Raw genomic sequence first — 20,794 nt, forward strand, 5'->3', positions numbered from 1 at the left:
CAAGGTTCGTCCGCCTCTCCTTTGCTCACTGGAATTCGAGGGCGATGCCGAGGTAAAAGGTATTGACATTCTGCAGTGGAAAGATAACCTGGCGGGGGAGGGAGTGTATATTAAAGGGGTGAGCATCTCCCTCCCCATCATGAGCAAGCTTATGGACTAGATGGAGAAAAACAACACAAACCACAAAAAAAGCTTTCACATCCCCTTTGGTATGCCATTGCCTCCTGCCCTTCTGGGAACCCGCCAGCTTGGCACTGAGCTTGAATTCCTCTAAGAGTTGAGTTGGTTTCACCATTTGAGGCTCTGGGCACAGTGACAAGGGCGGGTTTTCTCGGATCTGCAGTGAGCATTACACCAGAGTTTGGGAAATAGCCCCTACTCAGCACCGCACCGATGCAAATGCCCCAGTGTCTCCCTCCTGCCCACTAGCCGCCCAGGACTCTGCCGGCCCCACTGGGCACTGATGTAATTACCAATAGGAGGATGAATATTTAAAGGGACTCTTACTTAACCGGTAAGTGCCTCCTCTCCAAGTTCCCTCCATCACTGCCTCTAGATGGATTTCTAGAAGGATTGTTCTGACTTAGACCCAGAGCTGCCTCTGGTTTGGCCTTGGTCATGTGACCATTCTCCCTGCTTTCTTGGTGGGTGGCCTTAAAGGTAGAAGGGACTGGTCAGTCTGGCCTGGCTGTGAATGTCAGGGTCAGCCCCTCTATTCTCCGTGACCGGATCTGGGGAAACAAGACTGTGACGGGTCCAGGGAGAGGGAGAGAACCATAGAAGCAAAGGGGACTGACCACCCATGACGAATTACCTCTTTACTATTTCTGACACCCGCCTTGGTGCCACAAAGGATTTGGGTCATTTGTGACAGTATATGTAGTAAAATATAAAACGCAAGTGACCCAAAATCTGAAGGCAGTGTAGAATTTGGGTTAAAAACGCAGGCTCTCCACTCTCATTGTCATTGTCATTGGTGTGGGAGAGGCAGCCTCTCTATATGTGCAGGGCCCCCTAGAGTGACCCAGGACTGTTGTGATTTTAGCAACTGAAAGCAGCTGCATCCCCGGAAGCCCCTCGGTCCTGGGAAGCCAGGACAGTTGGTCACCCTGCCTGTTTAACACCAGAATCAATTCTGACAGTTGGGAGGTCTTATCCCCATTTTAAAGATAAGGAAATAGAGGCTCAGGAAGCTGGAATACCTGGCTTATGGGCACACACCTAATGAGTGGTTACGGTGGCAACTTAAGTTGAAGTCTCACGGGCTCCAAAACCGACGTTATCCATGGTGCTCTAAACCAGGCAAGATCCCGACCAGACCAAAATTTCAAGCCTGTTTTGGTGAATTTATTCAAAAGAGCTTGGTGGCTGGAGGAACCCAGCTTGTCTCCATGAACAGTGGGGAGGTGGGCATTCTTCCTTGGGCTGCCCTTGGCACTGGGGATGGAGCAGAAGAAAACAGACCTGGTCCTACTGTCTGGGAGCTTGCAGACTGGGGGGACAGACATCAGGCAGACACGTATATAAAATAGAGGCAGGGAAGGCCAAGTGCCCTGAAGAAAGATACACACACACACACCTGCCCCCGCCGGGTAAGGGAATTGGTGGTCAGAGGGGCGCTTTCCCGATGGAGTTGTTGGAGGGACCTCTCTGCGGAGGTGACATGTGAGCAAAAACCTGAATAAGGTGAGAACAACTTTGTGTGAGTAGCGTTCCAGACCGAAGAAGCGCAGTGCAAAGGCTCTGAGTCCAGAACATGCTTGGCCTGTGTGAGGAACAGCCAGGGGGCCAGCGAGGCTGGAAGGGAGTGAGCGAGGCAGAGGCTGCCAGGACCTTAACCCAGAGCCTTGCAGGGAGGCTGCTGGAGGGTTCAGGGCAGGAGAAAGACAGGACTGTGAACTGGAGGTGACAGAGATCAGCCCCTGCCTCCCACCGCAGTCTGAGCCACAGCAGCCGTGTCCCCGTGGGCCCCAGGGCTGTGGTCTCCTCTGGCCAGGTGGCTCAGGGTCAGGGCCACCGAAGTGGGGGATGAGGAGTACCTTTCCCTGTGTCCCTGGTCGAGTGGCTTAGCTCCCTTGGTCTGCCTTCCTCCTTGTCTCAGCATCACTCCAGGGTCAGAGCCCTTTGTCCAGGCATCAAAGTCCTCAAGAAGCTCTCCGTGCCCAGCACCGTGCTGGGATCTGAGGGAGCATGGAGTACGCGTCAGGCCTGGGATAGAAATGTGAACAAAAGAGACACACTCTTCCTGTTCTCCGGGCAGCTTACATGCAGGGAGAGAGGCTGTCATTAAACCAACAGACACACAAAGGGGTCCACATTTATATGCGAATCAATACAATTGTGTATCCTAGGTGAGATGAGCTTGGAGAGAGAAACAGTGGTGGGATCACGAAGGGCCTTGAAAGCACTGCCAAGCAGCGTGGGTGTGCTTTTGAAGGCAATGGGAAGTCATTGATGGAATGTAAATGAGGGGCTGACTAAGCAGATTCGCTGTGAGAAATGGGCCAATCAGAGAGGTACTAAGGAAGCAGAAGTGACAAGAATGGGTGATAGCTTGGATGGAACTAATGATGGCATGACAAGCGGGGAAACTTGGGTAGTTTTCCCCCAAAATGGATGTCCACCAGGAACCTCAGGATGTGACCTTATTTGGAAATAGGGTCTTTGCAGTTGCAATTAGTTAAATTAAGTTGAGGTCATACTGGATTGGGACCATGGTCCAATGACTATTGTCCGTAATTACAAGAAGAGAAAGCAGAGACACAGGAAGAAGTCCACGTGAAGATCAAGGCCAAGGTTGAGAGGGATGTATCTACAAACCAAGGAATGCCCAGGATTGTTGGCAATCACTGGAAGCTAGGAGAGAGGCAAGGAGCGGATTCCCCCCTGAGCCTCCAGAAGGAACCAACCCTACCAACACCTTGATATCAAACTTCTGGGCTCCAGAACTAAACTTTAGTGAGTGACTAAATTTCTGTTGTTTTAAGCCACCCGGTAGGAGGTAGTTTGTTATAGCAGCCACAGCAAACTAATACCGAGGGGAAAGAGGATGAGGGAGAAATCAAGAATGACTCCCAGTTTTGTGACCTGGGTGTCCTGGGAGGCTATGATGTGGTTTGCTGAGCTAAAGAATATGGGAAAAGCCATCTGGGCTATTTGCAAAGAGCAGGGCCCTGCCGACCCAGAAACAGGACAGGTATGTTTTGATGGGAACATAAGAATTAAAGAAGAATCCAGAATCACTTGTATCTAGGAAGTGGGACCCCAGCCCTAAAATGTGCATTTTGTGAACCTGTGTCCAGGGCCTCTGGGACACAGTGGTGAGACACAAGGAGCCTGACTTATAGAGCTCTCTGTTGGTCAGCCTGGGGCAGCCAGACCACACCTGTGGCCTTTGGTATCCAGCTGAAGCTGGCTCTTCTCTTTCCACGCTTACATAAGACAGGGGGTCTGAGTCCGGTTCTGAGCATAGTACGCAAGGGTGGGGGTCAGGAGAAGACAGCACTGGGCCGGAAATGTCGATGGGTAGCAATGGGGTAGCATCTGGGGGGCACCAGACGGAGAAGGGGCGGTTTCAAGGACCCCCTTGGTCTCTTCCCATCTTTTCCCTAGAAGCCTCTGCAGCTGCACAATCCCCCTTCTCGCCAGTTGCATAGCAAAACCGCGGTTCCTCCAGCTCCGAGCCAGGCCCTGCAGACGTGCTGACACAGTTGAGGGCAAAGGGCATCAAGACCCCAACACGAGGTGCCCTGTCCTCAACACAAATGAGCCTGAGCAACTCCAGCCAACAGCGCTCATGAATCTCCATCAGCTCTTAGGCATCATTTCTCATGATGATAACGGGGAGAGGACACGGAGCCCCACTGAGAACATGGAGGCCCTAGAGCAAGGTGAATCCCTCTCTGAGGACCGCACTTGCACAGAACGGATTTTTCTGAGACTCAGAGGGAAAAAAAAAAAAACTGATTTAATTCTGAGGAAATTGCCTTTTTTACCCACCTGTGTAAGCCTGTATTTAAATGCTAATATTTTTGGCCTGCTGGGATGCCACATTTATTTTCTTCCTAAGCAGCAACAAAAATCATTTATTTATGAGAATTCTAGCTCCTACCCTGTCTCCTGAGTTCCTTACTTTCATTTCCATCGGCGAGCTAGACTTTTCTCTCCCCAAGACAAATGGAATCTGTAACCATTTCATTCCCCAGACCTGATCCTCTTTGTACCCTTCCTGTTTCTGTTTCTAGGAACGCTGGTGGCTTTTGACACCCTCCCGTCCCTGAGACTTTCCTCTGATCAGTCACCAGTCCCATTGACTCCACCTCCTCCCCTGGAGTGAATCACCAAGTTAGCCTGAGCCTCCACTTCCCCATCTGTAAAATGGGTAAAATTAAATCATAATACCAACCTCATGAGTTTGTGACAAGACCCAGATAATCCAAATACAACCCCCAGCACAGAGTAACAAGTCATGGTGATTATAATGATCCTGACCCCCGTGGAATCTGCCCTTTTCCTCTTGGTGGTTGTCCTGTTATGAGCTGTGCAGTGAGCTCTGAGAGGACTCAGCCCTTCTGATCAGAAAAACGCACACTGGACACTATTTGCTTCAGAGTATTTTCCTGCTCTGAAATTCTCTACCTTATAAATTTGTTTGTTTGTTTGTTTATGGTCTGAGCACCCCTCCCCCACTCCACCTGGAAAATGCAATTTCCACAAGGGAAGGGATTTTGTCTTTTTGGCTGGTGCATCCCCAGTGCCTGGCACATAGTGGGATTCTAGAATTTTAGAAGGGAAGACACCTAGACTGTGCCGGTTATTAAGCTACTGATCCCCAGCTTCAAGGGCTCCCTTCCCTGCCCTGCTCCGTGACGCCGGGCTGGGACTCTGCAAGCCATATCTCTGCTTTGCCAGCACTGCCAAGACAGGCTGTGCCATGGCCGAGAGGGAGGCTGCAGGCTGGAGAGGGGGTCTTGTCCCTTCCAGGCAGCTTCCTGCTCCTGCCCGTGTCCCCGCGGCCACAGTGCTTTACCCTAGCAGTGGCGGCAGCTTCCAGTTTCTGATATATACTTTTTTGAACTCCCAGAATCAACCTCATAGCTCTGCCTCAGAGATGCTAGCACCAGCCAGCCAGCTGTCCTTCCGCAAAGGTCTGAGTCTCACTGTCACAGAGTCCCTCCTCCAGGCTTCTAGGTCCTGAGGATGCCAGTTCTTTATGTTGTCACCCCTACCCCCAGCCCCAGCACTAGAGCAGGCAGCTGCTTCCTGCAGCTACCACCTCTGTGATGCCTCACTCTCCCCCTTTGCCTTTCCGGTCCTCCGATACCTGCTTAACACGTCCCTATATGAAATTCTCTCTGCTAAAATAGCTGGTGTGGCTTGTGTCTCCTGGCTGCTCTGTGACTGAATCTGTGCCTACTCTCCACCTCCCTCGCATCCCCACAGCCATGGCCGTGCAGGGAATTCCCTCCAGGATGAATGTCTCCATTCTCTCTCCATGATGTTTTAGGGATGGGGAGTTTATGATTTTAAGGGACAGCTGCTTTTTTCTTTTAATAGCGAGGCAGAATGCGTCTCCCTTACACTGCCAGTGGCTTTAATTTTGAACCCTGATGAGATACTAAATAAGTTCCCATGAATTTTCGAGTCAAATGTCAAATGGTCTTGACTCAAGATGGCTGTGTGACCATCAACAAGTTATTTTCCTTCTCTGAGTGTTTCCTCACCTATAGAGTCGGTAACATAATAGTACCTGCCTCACAGAGTTATAAGGATTAGATCTGGGCAAAGTGAGTATTTAGAGCAGTCACCTGCACGTAGAAGGCATTCAATGAATCCTGCTGTCATCGTTATCATTGTGAGGACAGCCTCTCCACCCTCTAAAGAATAGCATGTTTGTCCTGTCTTAGCCTTGCACTCAGAGAGGTCAGTGTACTTTCCTGGGCCCAGATGCCATCTGGAGCCCCCATCTGCCTCTCCTCCTTCTCCCTGGAACTAGTTTGTGAAGATTCCCATAAACAGTTTCAGGTGGAGAGATAAGTGTCTTCCCGAGTTCCTTTGGCTAACGCACACTGGTACAAGGAGGCTGACTAATTATAAGCCTGCTGACGGTTTAATTTCCCTGGAGCCACGTGAATACCGTGTGGCCTCTTCTGTTCCTTGTTTTCAGAATACCGTGTTTCTTGAGCAGAGAAGGATCCTCTCCTATCATGAATTTAATAGAGGCACAACCTGCCTTCCTTCGCTGGGAATTTTCTTGGCACACTAAACACCTTGCCCACGTTCCTGGGGGGTTTGCTGTGTGATATTTTGGATGCTGCCGACCCTCTCTGGGCCTGAGTCGTTCATTTAAGACTGAGGGTTCAGATACTTGATGCCTTGCTGTGTTCAGAGGAGGATCTGAAATGCTTAGTGTTTGAGTTACTACTAGGGGAGATTAAAACTTGGAGCCCGGCTCCACGATTTCCAGTGACCCTGAAGCTTCACCTACACAGCATGAATTCTTTTAGGGGATGGGGCAGGAGTGGTGGCAGCACCAACAACAGTGGCAATAGTAGGAGCGGCAGTAATGACCTTTGCCCCTGACAAAGTGGTTTAGTATGCCAGAAGCTAAATTAATCACATTGATTTCATTTAAATCTCCCCCAAACTTTAGGAGGTAAGAATTGTTCTTCCCATTTTACAGATGAAAAAACTGAGGCTCTTTGGCTTGCTCCAACAATTGCTAAACTGCAGACCTTAGGCTCTCAGGTCTGTCGTTGGCTTTTGTACTTGCTGTTCCTCAGCCCTAACAGTTATTACCTCAGGGAGCTGTATGGCTGGTTTGGAATCTCTGCTTAAGTGTCATTTTAATAGAGAGAAGACTTCCTCGATGACCCTATAAAATAGGAGCTCCTGTCACTCTTATCCACTTAGTCAGCTTTCTTTTTCTTCGAAGCACAATCGATATATGCACATATTGGTTGACTGCGTCTGTCCTTCCACCACATGAATGGGAACTTGACAAGCACAGGACTTTTTCTGTTTTGTCCATCACTGTATATTCAATGGCTGGAGCAGAGGTCATGGTAACAGTGTTTTCAACATATATGGGTGTAGAATGAACGAGTGATTAAAGGTGCAAAGATCCATGGTCTTAACCATTATCTGTCTTGCTTGGAGGAGTTATGAGATACTTGTTTATAAGATTGGCCCGATCCTTCAAACAGTAGGTGCCGTTGCTTCTTTACCCCTGTGTGTTCAAATGTTGGGATTCCAGATTCCTGAGCTGGAGCCCAAATACGAATCCCCTCCGGACATCTCCCGTCATCCCCAAATAGACGCTGCTGACAGCCTTCCAGAAGTTCCTCCTCCAGCAATATTCCTGGCCAGGTTTCCAGCCGAAAGACCAAGTTCAGGGTCAGCTAACGTCACTAAAGTCACAGCCTTTGTTTTTTTGGCTTCTCAATTTTCAGTGTCCTTCCCTTGTGTGGGATGGAAGAGAGAAGCAACTGGGTGTAGCTGAGAGTTCCATGTCCTACGAAGTGAATTCTGCATTCAGAGGGCAGGACTCTCCTTGGCAAAACGGTCAGGTGGGTACCACATGCTCTTTTAATCTTTCTCTAATCCTTCTCCTCCTCCTTGGTGCCCAGGTAGTGCTGCCCTTGGCCGGCTGCTTGCCTACCCGGTGATGTTTCACACCCCAGTTCTTTCCTCTTTCTTCTCCATCTCTACGTGCCCTGCATCTCCATCCCACTAAGATTCTGCAAAGTGAGCAAAGTTCATTGGATAAACGATTCTTGACAAGGGCTTCACATCTGATGATGAGTCCACTCCACCGTTAGATCCAGGAGGGCACCGACCATGTCTATCTAGTGTGCCCGGCTCAGCATTTTCTACATCCTGGGCCCTCAGTGCTTCCTGCACCCAGGCTGCTCAGCCCTTTTCTACAGACTGGGAGTTCAGTAAGTACTGGATATATGAGCAAGTGTACAAAAGAACAAGTGCCATTAACATTCCCAGATACCATATGCATTTTAACTGGGACCTTCAATACCTTAAGACAAAGAGTGAATAACATGGCAGTTTCAAACCTTAAGACATCAAACGCAAGGGGGTATTTTCCTCCAGGGCTCCTTTCTGTTGTATGTGTTGTGACTCATACCATGCCGGTGAGTCAGGGAGCGCAGGCCACTTTGGGGCTTGGAGAAAGGCTCTGTGCTAATGGGCTGTCTCCGGGGTCTGTTCGTGGAATTGAAATTTCTTGGTGAACTGAGGGTTGAGGTTCGTTTCAAGATTCATTTCCACATGACTCGCAGAAGATGAGGAAGAAACTAGACCCGGAGCATGAGTTCTGGCATATGTGGCATTTTATCAACGGGTGGTCTCCCTTCTCTGGCTCTTAAGCAATCTAGTACTCTCAAACATCCCAGAGAAACAGATAATAGACAAGCCTATGGAGAGGAAGAGAAAGACATTCCCAGGGCATGGTTTAGTTCAATGCCAGGTGGATTTCATATCTGCTGTTCAAATGGAACCATGGTGCATTGGTGGGTGATACCCATGGTGATGGCCCATGGGGACCCTTTAAATCACCAGGGAAAGTAAAGTGGGGATGTCATGGGGGAGGTTCACGGCCCTGTGTAGAGGGTGGGATGAGATGTCCCCCTGACGTTCCATGCAACCCACACAGTCTATGGTACTGAACAGCAGCCAGACTTTTTATTAAGCAATAGTTGTGGTTCATATTTGCATACTACTGTGCAGTTTTACTTCTAAGAGTATTGTACTGTAGTCAGATTGTTTGAATTTCGGTCATTCCTTTATGGCATCTCCGAGGAGTACTTTCTTCGTCAAGAAAAGCCCTAATTGCACTCCTCTGCTATCCTGATGAGAGAGCACAGACTCTTAGCTGCTCTGTAGGGGTGGGAGCTGGAGTTGAACAGCCGACTTTGAGTGGGTGTGTGTTGGGGTGGAGGACGGGGCACCTGGAGCCGGGAAGCAGCAGAGGCACTGACTTTCCAAATCAACGGAGGCAGACAGCCCCTGCTGCTGGTGCCAGGGAGCTGCACAAGCCAGCTCCCCCAGGGCTCCCCACTCAGCCCAACTTCTCCTTGATGCAAACCAGGCCGCTCAGAAGCTGCCTGCAAACTTTCCACTGAGCGCAAAGCAGTGGTCTCCTGCTCTGGAGGGAAGTCCTCCCAGATCCCGATCAAGGCACGGCACAGAAAATTGATCTATTAGATTAACCAGGAAGGAAAGAGCGGGAGAGCGAACCGGGAGGCTGTGGATTGGAGTGCTTTTGCGTGGCAGTCCCCTCCCTTCTGACTCGAGTATTAATTGCTACATTACCACTGCCATGTAAGAAAGACAGTCAGCAAACCCTGGGAGAGCTCCAGCTCCTCCCTCCCTGCGCTGCCCAGCTTCACCCTCCTCCTCCGTCCCCTCAGAGCGCCCTGTGCCCTGGCAGTGCTGCCCCAGCCCTGACATCCTGAGATCCTCCTGTGGCGAGGACTTGGGTGGACAGCGGGAGGGGGTGGAGGGAGGCAGGAAGGAAGGGAGCAGTTATCGTGCCCTGCAGGCTCTCTGGATGCAGAAGCCGGACTCACTGCAGAGGCAGCTGTGCTGTTCCCGTAGCTTCTGGGGTGCATCCTTCTCTCAGGGTTCGCCCAGGCAGGCTCCAAGTTCCAGGGGCACGCAAGGTGGGTGCCTTGCCTTCTGGGTGCTGACAACAGAGCCTGCCTTCCCTCTGCCACCATGAGCGGCTGCTCCAAAAGATGCAAGCTTGGGTTCGTGAAATTTGCCCAGACCATCTTTAAGCTCATCACTGGGACCCTCAGCAAAGGTAGGGAGCCTGGCCTTGACCCTCATTTTCTGTATTGGTGTGGTCTGGCTGGTCAGAGTGCCTTGGTGCGGTAAGTGTGGCCATTCCTGTGCGCCTGGGTCTCAGAGGAAGCTGGGGAGAAATCGGGGGCTGGATTTCAGGGTTGCTGACAACCTGGGTCCTGGCCCCGAGCAGGCGGGCACCAGCCCAGGGAGCTCAGCCGGCTGTAATTGCCTGGAACTTTGGAAATGGGTTTGGCGGTGTGCGGCTGATTGGTTCCAGGCGGGCAGAGGGACAGAACCCTTCCCAGAGCGCTACAAGCAGCTTAGCATGACTAGAGTTTCAAGAAGTTATCCACGGAGTGTTGTGCCTTGTTGATAAAAGAGAGATTTGATGCAGTGGGCTGTGAGTAATTCTGCAGAACAGAGAGGCTGGAGGGGGCCAGCAGGAGGTGGCTCTGGGGCTGGAATCCACCGTGCACTGGTGAATACAGGATATATATTAGCTCTGGGTCTGATGTCAGGAGCCAAGAGCTTCCTCTCATTGGGTTCCAGGGTCTTGCGTTTCTGGGGCTTTGTTCATCATTTCTTTGCTTTTTTTGGATCCCTGTCCTTCTGCGTCTCCTACCTATGCCCATTCCCCAAGAACAGGGGTGGCAGGGAGTTTTCAGGTCTGACTGCCTGGGTAGCCCAGAAGGTATGGTTGTGGACCAGAACTAGGACTGCACGTGTGCGATTCAGCCCCAGGATGCAGAGGGGAGGCTAACTTCTCAGGGGGCGTCCCTGTCTCTGGGGCCCCATGTTACACTCTGTACCAAGGAGTGTGAGGGACTCAGAGACACTCTGGCAAACTTTCTGGAGATAAAATTTAAAGAGAGAGCAGCGAGATGTGGTTGCACTGGCTGAAAAACCGTCTTTAAATATTCATGCCCTTCGTTCAGGAGGAAAGAGTCTTTGGGGGAGATGCACTGGAAGCGGCGGGCAGGGTATTTGGGGAAGGAGGGAGGCCCACATACCCCTGATCGGGGATTTTTTTTAATGACAATGAGAGGACTTCCCTGGTGGCGCAATGGTTAAGAATCCGCCTGCCAATGCAGGGGACCCGGGCTCGAGCCCTGGTCCAGGAAGATCCCACGTGCCACGGAGCAACTAAGCCCATGCGCCACAACTACTGAGCCTGCACTCTAGAGCTCGCGAGCCACAACTACTGAGCCTGCGCTCTAGAGCCCGCGAGCCACAACTACAGAAGCCCGTGTGCCTAGAGCCCGTGCTCCACAACAAGAGAAGTCACCGCAATGAGAAGCCCACGCACCGCAACAGAGTAGCCCCTGCTCGCCGCAACTAGAGAAAGCACGCATGCAGCAAGGAAGCCCCAACGCAGCCAAAAAAAAAAAAAAAAAGTGACAATGAGAGAATATAAAGGCTGTGTATGGCCATCTCTAATGAGCTGGTTCAGGTCCCCGGCTGCCCGGCAGGTCCAGCATGATGAAATTGTAAGGTGGGTATGGGAGAAGGAATGGTGAGATTTTGCTTGTCTCCTTTCTCTGGCCCTTTCATAGCTCCTGTTCTGTCCCCATTGCACTTCTGAAATAGGGCACTGCCCCTCCAGGAAGCTCAGGTGGGTTGAATGCCCAATGCTAAGGGTCAGGCTGCCAGGCAGAATTACTAGGGGCTCCAAGTGGGATAGACTGAGGTGAGGAGGAGAGAGCAGAGGGCTTAAGGGATCGTGCAGGGTTCCCGCATTCGATCCTCTCCGCAAGGATCCCGGGATCTCAGGGGGTGATGCGTGAGGGGCAGATCCTATCCCAGTCGCTACTTCCCAGAAATGCAATGCAAAGAGCTTTGGCCTGAACTTAGGAAACCTAGGTCTCAACTCCAGCTTCGCTCCCTGTGCAAGTCACAGCCTTGCTGAGCCTTGGTTTCCTCATCTGTAAAATGAAGCTAACCTATCCACCTCCCAGCCCTGTTTCAAGGATCCAGGGACGCTGAGACACGGGATCCCTTTACGGAGTGTGTTGCAGTGACCCCACATGAAGGAGAGGTCAGGGACTGAGACGGGCATGGGTCTGGAGAGGGTGACCCAGGCCATCCCCTCTGCCTGCCCAGGGTCAAAATCTCTTTAATGTAGCTGACTGCAGGCAGGTCTGTACACTCCAGGCAGGGGGAGAGAGATCACAGAGGACATAATGCCTCAAGAGGGGGTGAGTGTGAGCAGGTGAGGTCAGTCAGGGAGAGAGAGTGTACGCAAAAGGGTGTATGTGTGTGTGTGTGTGTAAGAGAGAGACAGAGAGATTAAGAGAAAGGGTGGACGGCTATTTGAATAAATGAGGAGGATGATATTTTCGTCTGCGTATTTGCCCACAGCCATCCACTTGACATTTATTTACTGAGCACCTGCGCTGCACCACACTCATTAGACACCGGACATATGGATGAATAGGACTCGAGCCCTCCGTCAAGAAACGTGCATTCCGGTGGGAGCACAGACCAAAGACACAGACCCCACGGGGACATCACTCTGAGTGCTGAGAAGGAGGGAGGCATGGGGGCCAAAGGGCACAGAGAAGAATAGCCTGAGCAGGTGAAGAGGCTCCTCCAAAAGTGGCATCTAAACTGAGCCGAGCAGGAGGGCCAGGGCTGGGCAGTGGAAGGAGGTTGGTGCTGGCAGAGGGAGCAGCGTGGGAGCGTCAGCCTTTGCAGAGAAACCAGCCAGTGGGTCAGGACGGCCCCCTCTCTCTGCTCAGAATCCCGGAGACTAAGATCCGTGTGACACAGAAAGGGCTCCACAGGGACCGGTAGTGGGGACCGAGTGGCCGCCTGGACTCCTTCTGACCTGCTTCACTACTGAGTTTTCTCAGACTCATGTGAGAGGCGCCCCACGGCAGGCATCAGGGCACGATCATGCCTCCTGGCTCCACAGAGGGCACCAAGAGTTTACACAGCCCTGGCTCTGTGCCAGGCACAGGCTGGGAAGCCAGTGTTCTGCCCAGCCCAGGTGTTCAGTAAATATTTTTAAAATAAATGACCAAGAGAGCAGAGCCAAGCCTAGAGCAGGAGAGTGGAGAACAGTCTTTCTAATGTATAGACCGGCCCTAGGTGAATTTAGATTACACCCTACGTGGACACATGACATTTGCCTAACGATTTCTGGTTTCCATTGTGATTTCACTTATTCATTATTCATCACACTGAGTCCTAGATTTGCAATAATCCAACCTTTACAAGAGGTATTTCTCTTTGCTCCTTTCGAGATTGAGGAATGTAAAGATTCCATAGGACCGGGTACCTCCTGCTGGTCCTGGGGGCAATTTATTGTTTCTTACCTGCGTTGGGAATAACTGGGGAACAGGGAGGGCCCATGCCCACCCCCTCTGTGTCCTGCCTGCTTCTGTCCTGGCCACCTCCCCCTGATGCCAGCAATGCCCCGTTCCACTGGTCTCAGCTGCCAGTGGCCCCGATTTCTCATGGAGGTCTTTTTCAGAGATCAGGTCCTCCCCCTTGACTTTGACCGTTTCCTTCATAGCTCTGATCACAATATGTGATCCATGTCTCTTTTAGGAACATGTTTGCTTAAGGCCGTCTTCCCCACTTGACTTAAGCTCTATGAGGGCAGGGCCCACACGCATTTTTACTCACCACTGTAGCCGGAGCTATGCATCCAGGGCCCAGCCCAGAGTGAGTGCTCCGCCAATAGCATTAAATGAATGAAGCAGCGCTACGTGGCACCCTGAGACGATACTTGTAGTAGCCTGAGCTTCTAGGAAGCCCCGTGCACGCGCCTGTCCCAGAGGTGCTCAGTCTATGGTCAGAGGGTGAGCCTCCAGCCAGACAAATCATTCAGAACCGTGCCTGAGCTTCTTAGGGTCTTGGGAAGGGCATTTAAATGGTCAGAAGAGGGAAGGTTGTGTGTGTTTGGGGGATGGGGGAGTGTCCTAGCACCCTCGCTCCTGCCCCTTCAGCTCTACTTTGATTTGTTTCACATACTCGACTTCTCTGAAATTTAACAAACGAGCTTAAAAAAGGTTAAAAAAAAAAAAAAGCTTAAAAGAAGTTTGCAAACAAATTATGCAGTGGCAAAGGCAACTGGTTGCCAGACTAGGACATCTTGGGTTCTCTGCATAGTGGCTGGGGAGCCTCGTGCCAGGTCCCTTACCTCTCTCTGGCCTCAGGTACCTAATCTATAAAATGGAATCGTAAATGGCCTCCTTACGGGACTTAATGAGATTGTGTATGTAAAGCTTCCTGCGCTAATAAGGACCTACTGTGTAGCACAGGGAACTCTACTCCATACTCTGTGATGGCCCATATGGGAAAAGCATCTAAAAAAGAGTGGATATATGTATTTGTACAACTGATTCACTTTGTTGTACAGCGGAAAGTAACACAACATTGTAAATCAACTATACTCCAATAAAAATTAAAAAAAAAAAAGATACCCGCATAATAAGTCCTGAGGCAATGCTCCGTGGGGCTGCTACAGTGATTAGCTGGTACTCTTGGGGTGGTGAGCATCTTGAGGCAGAGACTTCTCACTCACTGCTTGTTCCTTGAGCCCCTGACACAGACTCTGAGAGCAGCATCTCGTCTCCAGCACTTTCGCTGCTTCCCCTCTGCTGAACTTGCTTTCCTAGGGCTCCACCCTGTGCTGAGACTGACACGCGAGCCACTTTCCACACCTGATTCCCTGATTAGGAGTTAGGAGTGTGACTCCCAGAGCCAGGCCCTCCCCTGCCCTAAAGAAGAACTTACCAGAAGCTCAGCTCCTGCCTTGGATGCCCAGTTACACCAGGCTCTGAGGAACGTGTCTCCTTCCTGCGCAGCTAGCTCCCCAGCCCTGGCAGAGACCCCGGGGCTGGGGGCGGGAGCCAGAAGTTGTGCAGGCTCCACTCTGGCTGGGGAGGTTTAAGCCCATTTCCTTTTGCATTTTGGGGAACCCATCCGTCACCCCAGGCGCAGATGGCAAAGCCAACGCAAAGCAGGAGGGAGAAATCCAATCCAGGAGAGCTTCTAGTTGTCCTGGCCACCCGCGTAGCTGCGGGGTCGGAAGGGGGGCGGTGCTGACCGTGTAAGATTTATCTCAAGAACCTTGCCCTAGAGCCCCAGCTCCCCCTCCCTCCCCACCCAGGTCGGTTCTCTGTGTGCTAGGCAAGACCTCAGCTTCAGACCCATGGAGACAAGCCGTTCCTCTTGCCTCCCCCACACTGCTGTTCAGGAGCCTCAAGAAACTGACCTTGAACGTGGGGAGGGCTCTGCCCTCAGGCAGACTGGGCTGGAGTCCCAGCCCTGTGGTCCACCAGCTGTGTGATCTTGGGTGAGTTGCACAACCTCCCAAAACCAAGGTTCTTCCCTGATCATTGGAGATAATAGCAATATCAACCACACAAGGCTGTTTTCTAATATAACAAGGATAATACAAGTCACAGGCTGGCAACAAGCAGGTCAAGAGGGGACCCTGCACTTGCAGGGAGCTGAGCTCCTTAAACTGCATGCCCTAGGCACCTCTCTTGCCTTGCCCCATCCTGACCCTGGAAGTAGGCATTGCAATCTCCATTTTAATTGTTTTAAGGAAACGGACCTTTAGCTTAGCCAGGTTGCCCAGCTGGCAATGAGTGGCAGGGCTGGAAAAGAACCTGAGTTCTACTGGGGTCAAGACCAGGTACTTGCCTCTCCACAGGGCTGGAGAGGATGCCCCTGAGGGCTTTGCTCCCCACCTTGTCACCGGCAGAGTGCCACCAGCTTCCCACTAATTTTGTAGGTGGGTGTGTCAGAAATGGTTGTACCTGCTGGGTCGTTTCAGTGCAGCCACCTGTCTTGCAAGGGGTTGGGACAAATTCCATTATGTGGCATGACCTGGGTTAAGGAATAAGCTTGATGGGGAAAGGGAACACCCACAGGCCAAGGTCAGCAAGACAGACCCATGCGTGCTCTCCTGGAGGCACTAATCACCTCTGGGACAGGTGCGCTGGGGCCCAGACACCTGCTGTCTCAAGCTCCTCACCCATGAGGGGCCCTCCCTCACTGCTCTCCATCCTTACAGGGTAAGTGTGAGAAGCTGTGTTGCCAGTGGAGAAATACACAAGTTTTAGGGCACCAGGCAGCCTGGAATTACTAGAATTGTCTAAAAAAAGCAATGACCTTGACTCTGGGGATCTTGGAGCCTGTGAGATGTGACAGTACCCTCTGCCAGAAGGAGGGCACCTCCTGCCTCCTGAGCAGCTCATCTTGTGTGCACTTCCCTTTGCTGGGGAAGGTAGAGTCCCCACCAGCCCAGGCCCCAGCTGGCTTGCTGTCCTGGCCATTCAGGCGAGCAAAGGGCTCATGTTAGCTCAGCCCCCTCCCTGGTTGCAACTGAGAACCTCTGAGTGCTTGTGCCTTGTCATAGGCAGAAAGTTCCAATATTCTTGTCCATTCCTGCCTCTCTAGTCCCAAGCCAGAGCCTGCCAGGGTGGGCAGTGTGCTCGCTTTGGCTCTCCCATGTCCAGTAGCCCTCATCCCAGCCTACAGGTCTCTTGTCCTTGCCCCTCTGTAGCAGACCCATCACTCCCTGATTCATTTTTGCTGACCAGGAGCTCTCTGGGGTTCCTGTAGTCCCATAGCAGAGGAGACAGAGGAAGATGGGACCTCCGCCACCTGCCAAGGCTGTCCCTCTCTGGGGCCACTGGTCCTTTCTTCCAAATGACACCAATACCAGGCAGGAATAATTTGTTCAGCTGCTTATCCTAGCCCTGCTGCACAGACATCCTATTAACTCTAGGACCACGGGGGACCGGCTGGTTTGTTCCAAATTAAAAGTAGCTGGAAATGGGCCCCTCTGGCAGGCGGGAGGGCTGCAGTACAAACACACGGGGTGGAGTGGATCAAATCAGGTCTTAATCAGCCTTTGGAGGCCCAGAGGTCCCTGGCCCTGCCAGTGTGACCCTCACCTTCCCCATTCTTCTTAGGATTCCAGAATCTTCCAGCCCACAGAATCTTCCCCAGACCACCTCTCTCATCAGACCGCAAGTCCCAAGTCCCAGACAGCTGTTGATTCCTGAGAGTGGGCGTGGTCATGTGAGGCAGCCATGGGCGGCAGGAAGATGCAGGGCAAGCAAGGGCACAGCTCTGGAGCCAAACAGTCCTGGGTTCAAATCCTGCCACTTTCTGGCAGGATAGCCAGGGACAAGCCATGTCCCACCTTGAGTCTGTGTCCTCCCCTGGGAAATGGGGCCAGTAATTCCCTCCTCATGGGGCTACAAGGAGATGGTGCACGTGGCATACCCAGCACCCAGCACATAACAGCTGCCCAGGAAAAGTCAACTTCCCACCCTTCTCTTCTTTTCATGCAATTAAACCTCGGACTCGTAGCCAACAGAAAGGAGGCAGAGCCGAAAGAAACAAGGCTATGAGTCAAGTCTTCTTCCAGCTCTTCTCTAGATGTACAGCTCCTCCAAAGTTGCCCCCTCCACGCCCAGTCACTCTCAATTACATCTTCCGTAATCGGGAACTTGTCAACAGTGGAAATTATCCTTTTCATTTAGTGGTTTTTGGTTTTATTGACCATCCCCTTGCCCCTGTGAGAACATGGGCACTCACTGCATGGGGCTTATTGGTCATGCCTTGAGTACCAGATGGATGTTGAATAAATGATGACTAATCACGTTTCCTGCCCAGCAACATCAGGCTGTGAGACTGGAGTCCCTTTTTGAGGCCTGGGCTTTGTCAGGCTGTTTCAGAGGCCTCCACGCCCCATCTCCCTGTTCTGAATTTCTATGCAGGAGTTTGACAGAAGCCACCAGCCACAGTGACCTTGATGAGATGAGGGCTCAGTGCAAGCAAGACCAGGGGCCTGGCCATTCTCCCATCCCAGTTCTCCAGTGCTCTGTGGGATGGCCCTCGCTGCCCGCCCACTACAGCTGGCCAGATGTACAGAGGGGAGGTCGGGTTCCTCCTCAGTGTCCATCTGCGCCCCAACTGGAAGGGCAGGAGGGAGGACCCAGGCTCCGAGGGCCCCACAGGAGGGCAGGGCATTGTGCAGAAGAAGCAGAGATGAGAAACTTGTACAGGCACCCCAGGCCATCTGGATGCAATGGAAGCCAGGACTCCAGGAAGAGACATGAGGAAAAACGTTTACCATGGCCAGTGATCCCACTCTCTGTACTCCTCAGAGTCTGGAGGCGGAAGAAAGCCTTCCTCCTGTTGGGATGAGGGCAGGAGGACCATGAACTTAAAGCACACCATGGTCCTCTCTTCTTGAAGCCCTTGTGTTCCTTCTTGTGGTCTTAGAACTACAAAGAGCAGCAGGTTGGGAGCTGGGCCTTCGATTCCAGACCCTTCCCTTCTCTGGGCCTCCGTTTCTTCATCACTAAAATGAGGGAGTTGCTGGCTTCAAGCGTCCCTTCCAGTTTTGGAATTTTAAGATTTTATAGCAATCATTGCAACACGACGCATGCCACCCGCTCTGTGTCCGACATTGCTCTAAGCACCGCACACAGCATTTTATTTAATACACACAAGAACCCTAGAAGGTGGAGAGCTCTCGTTAACCCAATTTATAGATAAAAAGTTCTGAGCTTCAGGACGGGAAGGGGTCTGGCTCTGGGTCACACAGCCAGCTTGGGACAGAGCCAGAATTGGAAGTCAGGCTGTCTGTCTCCAAGTTCCAGTTTTACTTCCTATATGATGCTCCCTTCATTTCTAAAACTCAGATCCGGCCTAGGAAAGTAAGAAAGACAAAACTGGTTCTTCCCCAGCTTGACCAAGAGGCGACACATGCTCTTATTTGAGAAATCATGGTTTCAAGGCCTCCATTCTGATTGAAGCAGCACAGCTTGGAGGATTCTGCTGAGACCTGTACCCCCCAGATTACACCCCAGACCATCATCCACATATTCCCCTTCTCCAGTCGAACCACAAAAAAATATGGGAGAACTAGCCTGACAGCTGAGACTGCAGGGAGGGGAAAGAAATGAAATACCACCCAGCAAGCATTGCCATTGTAATTCCAGTCTAGCCAATTTTCACTTCTTGCTGGAATGAGGTGGTTTAGAAGCAGAGGCAGATAATTGGGCAGGAATCAGGGAGGGAGATGTGATTCTGAGGCTTGTGTCTGAGAGGCTGGAGTTAGCCTACCCCAATTTTCTTTCTGTAATCTTTTGATTAACCCTGAGCCAGTTTGGGTGTCATTTTTCAAACCATCTGTGCTTGACAGGCAGAGCCAAGCCCAGGCTTGCAGCTTGCTATCTGTAAACATCAGCTGGGAACCCGCTGTGCCTTGGAGCCTGGGATACTCCTACGCCACCAGGCATATTGGACTGCAGGATGCTCCTGCCATCCTTGGGCTGATTAACCCTGTCCTTGCTTCACGAGTCTAGAAGCAGCAGCCTGTCATGCCAAACTCACAGGTCCCATAGGAGGAATAACAATTGTCACCGTCCCTGGAGTGCTACTGGTTTGCTGGGGCTTTACAAGGATCCCTGCAGTCAATCCAGCCCTGGCCCTGTGAGTTACCTACTTTTGTTATTCCCATCCTGGAGCTGGGAGAGGTTGAATAACTTGCCCAAGATCACAAAGCCAGAGCTGTGACTCTGAAGATCTCATACAGTACCAAAGAAACACTCTGCGTCCAATCCCTCAACATCATCACCCCTGTAATGGACTGAATTGTGTCCCCCCAGATTCATAAGTTGAAGTGTTAACTTCGATGTAACTGTATTTGGAGGTAAGATTTTTAAAAGGAAATTAAGGTTAAATGAGGTCATAAGGGTGGAGGCCTGATCCAATAGGACCGATGTCCCTATAAGAAGAGGAAGAGACACACACATAGAGAAAAGGCCATGTGAGGACACAGCAAGAAGGACAGAGTGGCCATCTACAAGCAGAGGAGAGAGGCCTCACCAGAAACCAAACTTGCCAGCACCTTGATCTTGGACTTCCAGCCTCCAGAACCACGAAAAAAATAAATCTCTGTTGTTTAATTTGCCCAGTCTGTGTATTTTGTTAAGGCAGTCCTAGGAAAGTAATACACCCCAGAGACAATCCTTTGCATAGCATCCTTTCGCATATCTTTTTTTTTTTTTTTAATTTATTCATTTATGGCTGTGTTGGGTCTTCGTTTCTGTGCGAGGGCTTTCTCCGGTTGTGGCAAGTGGGGGCCACTCTTCATCGCAGTGCGCGCGGGCCTCTCACTAAAGCAGCCTCTCTTGTTGCGGAGCACAGGCTCCAGACGCGCAGGCTCAGTAATTGTGGCTCACGGGCCCAGCTGCTCCGCGGCACGTGGGATCTTCCCAGACCAGGGCTCGAACCCGTGTCCCTTGCATTGGCAGGCAGATTCTTAACCACTGTGCCACCAGGGAAGCCCTCGCATATCTTTTTATTGTCATAAATATACATAGCATAAAATTTACCATTTTAACCATTTTGAGGTGTACAATTCAGTGGCACTAATTACATTTCACGTTGTTGTGCAACCCTCATCCCCATCCACCTACAGAACTTTTCATCTTCCCAAACTGAAACTCTGTCCCCATTAAACAATAATCCCCCATTCCCTCCACCCTCACCCCCCCCCCCCAGCCCCTTTCCACCATTCTACTTTCTGGCTCTATGAACTTGACTATTCTAGGTACCTCATATAAGTAGGATCACACCGTATTTGCTCTTTTGCGTCTGACTTATTTCACTTAGCATAATGTTTTCAAGGTTTATCTATGTTGTAGCATGTGTCAGAATTTCATTCCTTTCTAAGGCTGAATAATGCTCCAGAGTAGGGGTATACCATAATTTTTTTTAATCCATTCATCCATTGCTATTCATCCACTCCCATATTTTTAAAAGACATAATGCCCCTGCTCACAGCTCTGTCTCCAGTGGTTTCTTGCCACATTCAGAGTCAAATGCAGACTTTCGTCTATGGTCTGCAGCCTTCGCGTGATCTGTCCCGGCATTTCTGGCCTCCTGCTCTGGTGGCGTTCTCCTCCAGGAGTGCACCCCGGCCACCAGGCCATGTTGTTTTTGCTGG

General features: G+C 51.2%; 1 protein-coding gene across 2 annotated transcripts in view; it reads left to right on the forward strand.

The window, feature by feature from the left end:
• Positions 1 to 402: 402 nt before the first annotated feature.
• KCNIP1 (potassium voltage-gated channel interacting protein 1) overlaps positions 403 to 20,794 on the forward strand; it is a 361,396-nt gene continuing 341,004 nt past the window's right edge. The window contains exons 1-2 of one of the 2 annotated variants that reach the window (XM_007171375.3): positions 403 to 514; positions 7,452 to 7,568. Coding sequence is in view for 1 of the 2 variants with exons in the window: in XM_007171372.3 (XP_007171434.1) it covers positions 9,733 to 9,820 (88 nt within the window). In the remaining variant the exon portion in view is untranslated. Of the gene's footprint in view, positions 515 to 7,451; positions 7,569 to 9,558; positions 9,821 to 20,794 lie in introns of those variants that run through there. The other variant, XM_007171372.3, reaches the window with a different exon arrangement.

This window comes from Balaenoptera acutorostrata, chromosome 2 (genome assembly GCF_949987535.1).
Source record: "Balaenoptera acutorostrata chromosome 2, mBalAcu1.1, whole genome shotgun sequence".
Taxonomy (NCBI): Eukaryota; Metazoa; Chordata; class Mammalia; order Artiodactyla; family Balaenopteridae; genus Balaenoptera; species Balaenoptera acutorostrata.